The sequence below is a fragment of the Salvia splendens genome, chromosome 5 (genome assembly GCF_004379255.2).
Source record: "Salvia splendens isolate huo1 chromosome 5, SspV2, whole genome shotgun sequence".
NCBI lineage: Eukaryota > Viridiplantae > Streptophyta > Magnoliopsida > Lamiales > Lamiaceae > Salvia > Salvia splendens.
The window spans coordinates 33,560,297-33,566,570 of record NC_056036.1 but is presented as its reverse complement, the minus strand read 5'-3'; the positions used below and the strand labels follow the sequence as shown (position 1 = coordinate 33,566,570).

Sequence of the window (6,274 nt, the reverse complement as noted above, 5' to 3'; positions counted from 1 at the left end):
TCTATATGACCCAACCTAAGGGATTCAAGGTTGTTGGTAAACAAAATTGGGTTTGCAAGTAGAACAAATCATTGTACGGATTGAGGCAGCCTTCAAGATAGTGGTACAAACGGTTTGACAAATTTATGAAGGATTATATGTACACAAGAAGCAAATACTACCACTATGTGTATTTGCGCAGACTTCAAGATGGTTCCTACGCCTACCTACTCTTATACGTTTATGATATGCTCATAGCATCAAAGAGCCAAGTTGAAGTTGACACATTTAAGGCTCAGTTGAGTAAAGAGTTCGAGATGAAGGATTTCGGGGAAGCCAAGAAGATTCTCGGCATGGAGATAACGGGGGATAGAGATAGAAGTAAGCTTTGGCTGACATAGAAGCAGTATTTGACCAAAGTACTACAGCGTTTTGGTATAAATGATGATTTCAAACCTGTAAGTACCCCACTTGCTCCTCATTTGAAACTTAGTTCTCAGTTATCTCCAAAAACGGAAGATGAGCGAGAATATATGGCGAAAGTTCCCTATGCTAATGCAGTTGGAAGCTTGATGTATGCAATGATGTGTACAAAACCAGATGTTTCACATGCCGTTGGTATTGTGAGCAGATACATGCATGATCCAGGCAAGGGTCATTGGCAAACTTTGAAATGGATTCTGTGGTATATCAAAGATACTGTAGATATTAGTTTACGGTTTGAGCAGGATAAATCACTTGGTCATTTTGCAGTTGGATATTGTGATTCCGACTATGCTGGTGATTTGGATAAGCGAAGATCTACTACTGGCTATTTGTTCACTTTAGCAAGTGCGCCAGTTAGTTGGAAGTCTACTTTGCAGTCAACGATAGCTTTGTCTACGACAGAGGCAGAGTACATGGCCATTACTGAAGCTGTGAAGGAGGCAATTTGGCTTCATGGGTTGCGGAAAGAATTGTGTGTTGGTCAGAAACAACTTGAAGTATATTCTGATAGTCAGAGTGCTATTCATTTAGCAAAGAATCGGGTATTTCATGCAAGGACAAAGCACATTGATGTCCGCTATCATTTTGTGTGGGAGATTCTCCAAGAAGAGGAAATTGTCATAAGAAAGTTCTGACTTTAGAGAATCCTGCAGATATGTTGACCAAGGTGGTGACGAGAACCAAGTTTGAACATTGTTTGGACATGGTTAATATTCTGCGAACTGGAGCTGGCGCTTGACAGCTCCAATACGAAGGCACCGCGGGTCTTCTGTTTCGGTGGAGAATTTGTGTTTGGTGGATTTGAAATTTTGCCAAGGTGGAGATTTGTTGAATATTGCCTGCAATATTTGACTTTTGTCAAAAATTCCCAATTCCACATCGATGGGGAGTTAAAGATTGGGTTAGTTGCCTTATAAAAGGAACTGCCCCATCATTTGTAATGTACTTCAAAATTGTATTCTATTCACCATTTAAATATAAGTAGGCTCTGCAGAGGGTGCTTGGAGACGTAGGCAATTTGGCCAGAACTCCGTATCAAAGTTTCGGGTGTGTTCTTTCTTATTTATTTTGTTCCGCATTTATTTTTGGGTTTTATTTTCTGTTGTGATATTGCATTCAATATTATTTGCGGGTTTGGTAGTAGTGTCTTGTACGGTTCTTTTGGGTGTTTTTATTATGATAAATGCACTGTGCTGATAAATTCTGCCTAGGAGTCTGGTATTTAAGAAGGACAATGTCTCCACCAATCTTTTAAGAGAACTTATTTGGAATAGTAATTTTATCGAGTATACTCCATTGTGTTAACTCTAAAATTACTAAACCGGTTCATTTCACTATTTGAGAGAAAACTACCGGTTTTCTCAAAGATTTTGAAAAACTTGAAGCTCTCGGAATTATTGTCGAGAAATTACGGAAAAAAATCCGTGTCATGATATTATTTGCCGAAATTTTTTCATTAGTGGGAAATAACAAACTCTGGATAAAGCTCATGATATTATTTGCCAAGTTGAAAGTTGGTCGAAAAAATTCTATTTTTTGAAAGTTCCATAATATTAAGGCCCAATATCTCTATATAATTCAATACTATATACTAGTATTCAAGATCGGACCCGGAAATACGAAAAACGGAACCTGTGATTAGAGGTGGGTAGGTATGGTATACCTTACCGAAACCACCATACCGTATACCTTACCGAAAATTCGGTATGTGAAAAACTCATACATTTACCTTACCAAATTTTTCGGTATGCCGAATTTCCATACTGATACCGTACCGAATCGAAATTCAGTATACCGTACTTTTGCGGTACACCTTACGTTCAACATCCATGAATATAGAATATTTTGAGTTTTTGTAATATTATTTCTATTCTATAATTAAAAATATATTAAATATATTTTATACCTAATTATATTTATATTTTACAATAGATTTTATAATTTAAAAATATATAAAACATATTTTATCTATAATTATTTATATTTGACAGCATATACCTTAATTTACGGTATATACCGAATTTCGGTAAGCCGCGGTATACCGTAGTATATGAAAATTCATATCGTTACCTTACCGAAAAATTTCGGTAAGGTATCATACCGTACTGAAAATCACGGTATACCAAAAATTCAGTATTTTTTATTTTTTTTTCTGTACGATAAATTTGGTATTTCAGTATTTTTCCCTAGCCCTACTCGCGATCATGCCAAAGGAAGATTTAACAGTATACTATAATATTTTAATAATTATTATTTAAAAAATAATTTATATTTCAATAATTATAATTCCTTATATAGTGTATAAGATGATCGTCAAACTTAACTACCAAGTACCAAATATCTCGACATTAATCCGTTTTTTTAAAAAAAGGTTTGTGTTATGTACCACAATGGCACAAACCAATGCTACTCATGTTTTAAAATTCAATGTTACCTCCATCGTAAATCAACTATAATTATGTAGTTAAAGTTCGTGACCTTTTTTAATGCGCATGCCATCTTAACAAATTTTAATAATTTTCACCCATGACACAACGTAACTTTATTCATTCACGCAAGCTACATCAAGCTAGAAAACTAAAGAAATTTAATTATTACTTTCATCTTAATAACATGATATTCGTTAGACTGCTAAACAAAATAATCAACACATTTACTAGAACAATGAATAATTATATCCATTATTGTGAATACACGATCATATATCACAGAACAAAATCAGGATGGAATCAATTGGTTCAAAATCTCCAACAAGGCTGTATAAGTACCAACTACAAGCACAACACCACCAACCACCACAATCCCACACAACACAATCAACTCACTCCCAATTCTGACATAAATCCCCGAGATCTTCATATAGCACAAGCAAGGCACGATGATTGAAGCCGTGACGCTTAGAAACGCCCCCACCAGTGACATCAGATACCCGAAGAAAGGCACAACCAAGGCCACAAAGATCGTGCTCGCCGCCAATGCAGTCCTAATCAATATGCTCCACCGTCTGCTACGCCCCACCAAGAATCGCCTCTCGAGAGACATCACAATTGGACGCGACATCAAAGCGTACTTAGCCAATGGATTGACCAACGTAGTGTAGATAGCAACTTTGGAGCTAACCAGGTTAGTAGGGAGATTCAATGTGACCTGAGACTGCACATCTGACCCGAACATCAGATACCCTAGGACAGCCATCGAAGCATAGCTCGTTGTGCAAACAAGAAAGCATACGAGCAAAACCTGCAACCATCATATACCAAAATCAATAACAAAACTACTACCGTTGTTGGCGCCAAAACTAACTATTTCATCACATAACCTTAGAAAACTGCTTTTTGTTCCTCATGGAAGTGTACAACGTTGGAAAAACCGGATGCGCGCAATAACAAAACGCATAAAGGCTAACCGCGGTAGGAATTCCTCTGCTCTGAAACAGAGTGCCCTGCTCCTGAAATCCGATGCCATAAAAAACAGCAGACCACAGAACAGAAGCGATGAGCAAAAAGGAAGCGACTACTCCAGTGGCGGATACGTAAGATAGAATGGCCATGTTGTCTAGCCACACAGTAGGTAGCACGATGAGTCCAACAATGAGAACGAACGCCTGCTTCCCGGTCACAAAATCTCCTCCAAAGGACGGAAATAAATTTTGTAGATTATCGCCCTCAAGAATCACAAAACCGGTCACCACAAGATACAACTCCATGTTCATTGTTACTGCTACGAACATCCTCCCAATCGACCCAAATGCTCGCTCCCCTATATCGGGATAGCTTCGAATGTTTGTGTCCAAGTCCATGCATCTTTTAATCAGTAGAGATGTGTAGTACGTGCAACCGGCGATGAGGAAGAGTAGTATCAAGCTCAACCATCCACCTGATGATAGGGCATAAGGAACTGATAGTATTCCTACCCCTGAAAATTTAAAATCATAAATAAATCATGTAGAATTACTAAATGGCAAGAAAAATGATCTTATAAAAATTTAAAATTTAAAATTCAAAAAAAAACCCGCAAGATTTTGTATGCTTCCATCCCTAGACACGAAACAACTCTCTACGGCACAAAAAACTATTATATTAAATAAAACAATTTTAACAAACGCCAGAAAAAGGACCACGTATTATGGAACCAAGACTATGATGGAATAAAATCTTGTGTAGTAATAATTTCAGATAAATGGTAACGACAACACATTCCACGTGTCAAATGGTGATGCGACTACCACCCATACTCTATTTTGTCCTACTTAATGATTGATTGTCAAGTGCATATAAGCATTATCATGCTGTAGATAACCTTCACAGACATAGTGATAATGATCAATTACGTACATACTAATATACTATATCTGCTTTATTTCTAATCAGATAATAAAGAAGCAAAACACAATTTGTACTAAATGAATTTGTACGCACCAAATATAGAATGTTAGGTATGACACAGCACATCCATATCTATCCTACTCAAATTGATATATAAAAAAGGTTAGAGATAAGAATGCCAGTTTTTTCTATTGCATACTTTCGAAATTAAAGGACAAAATATTGAATCTACATACTTAAAACGTAAAATAACATGTATAAAAATGAGAATGGAGAATAATATTAATTTACCGATTAATTAATATTAGTTGATATAATAAAACATGTCAGCTGTTAACTTTCAATATCATAATTTTTTATAAATTAATGAACTAATATTGAGTCATGAACTGATATATTTATAATATCAACTAATATTAATTAGGCAGGAATAAGACCTGTATATTTAACGTGAGAAAACATTTAAATACAAAGTAAGTTCGTCTGAAACCACCATTTATGATAAAAGTGGAAACCTGATAGAGCGTTGACGCCGTTGAAGCAGGTTTTGAAGAAAGATGTAGAGCCCGGAACTGAGTTGCGGCGGCCGAGTTGGTGTTGGTGAGCTGACTCATCCTCTCCTTTATCCGCCAACAATGTTACTCCGATCGACAGGTCGTCGCCGTCTGCTGGACCCTTCATCGGAGGTAGTTGTACTCCAAATTTTCTATTTTTCTAATGTTATGTAAGAAGTGATATGTATTGCAAATGTATTTATAGAGACAAAGGAGAGGGAACACAACGTGTTATATGGAAATGAGAGTAAGAAGATAGTGAGAGTAGATTTTGGCTTCAGGCTTATAAATAAATATTGTCCAAGTATTAAAATTGGTTATGTTTGTAATGGCCTCAATTTTATAAAAACTATTAATACTATTTAGGGTGTTCGGTTTGCAAGATTGTATCCGAGATTAAATTTGTAGTGCGTTTAGTTCATGAGATTCAACCCCACAACTCTATCCTAGATGGATAATCATAGAATAATTAGTCATAGCTAACCCCATATGACTAAAATAATCTCACAATTCAATCCTAGATTATATCTTGAAAACCGAACACCACCTTATAATATAAATTCTTAACACTATTATTTATTAGTACTTATTATGTCTGGCTTTTAGAACTAAAATAATCGGAATATAAGAAGATAAGTACTCCCTCCGGCCCATAAAAGATGTCTCACTTTTCTTTTTAGTTTGTCCCACTAAAGATGTAGCATTTCCACTTTTAGAAAAAGTTTTCTCTTACAATAATATAAATATTATATTTTCTCTTTCCACCTAAAACACAAACCTCCTAAAATCTCGTGTCATCCCACAAGTGTGACATCTTTTATGGGACAGAGGGAGTAGTAAAGATTTAGAGGAAAAATCTCATTATTTAGTGTACTTACTAGATTAATTGAATTCGTTTTATTTCTGACTATATTTTGAGTTAAGAAATTT

General features: G+C 35.7%; 2 protein-coding genes across 2 annotated transcripts; one reads left to right on the top strand and one right to left on the bottom strand.

Annotated features, from left to right (window-relative positions):
- Positions 1–512: 512 nt before the first annotated feature.
- LOC121804157 (secreted RxLR effector protein 161-like) lies at positions 513–1,204 on the top strand. Its single transcript, XM_042203695.1, has 2 exons — positions 513–975; positions 1,119–1,204. The coding sequence occupies exons 1-2, from the start codon at positions 513–515 to the stop codon at positions 1,202–1,204; spliced, it is 549 nt and encodes a 182-aa protein (XP_042059629.1).
- A 1,921-nt stretch (positions 1,205–3,125) lies between these two features.
- On the bottom strand, positions 3,126–5,708 carry LOC121802326 (amino acid transporter AVT1J-like). Its single transcript, XM_042201969.1, has 3 exons — positions 5,306–5,708; positions 3,785–4,380; positions 3,126–3,705 (listed from the first exon to the last, which is right to left on the bottom strand). The coding sequence occupies exons 1-3, from the start codon at positions 5,469–5,471 to the stop codon at positions 3,184–3,186; spliced, it is 1,284 nt and encodes a 427-aa protein (XP_042057903.1). The 5' UTR covers positions 5,472–5,708; the 3' UTR covers positions 3,126–3,183.
- Positions 5,709–6,274: the final 566 nt, after the last annotated feature.

Coding starts and splice junctions, on each gene's coding strand:
- LOC121802326 (XM_042201969.1), bottom strand. CDS start 5,471: ATGAAGGGTCCAGCAGACGGCGACGACCTGTCGATCGGAGTAACATTG. Junction 4,381..5,305: donor CGGCGTCAACGCTCTATCAG/GTTTCCACTTTT, acceptor TTAAATTTTCAG/GGGTAGGAATACTATCAGTT. Junction 3,706..3,784: donor ACAAAAAGCAGTTTTCTAAG/GTTATGTGATGA, acceptor TGATGGTTGCAG/GTTTTGCTCGTATGCTTTCT.
- LOC121804157 (XM_042203695.1), top strand. CDS start 513: ATGGCGAAAGTTCCCTATGCTAATGCAGTTGGAAGCTTGATGTATGCA. Junction 976..1,118: donor ACTTGAAGTATATTCTGATA/GTCAGAGTGCTA, acceptor AGAATCCTGCAG/ATATGTTGACCAAGGTGGTG.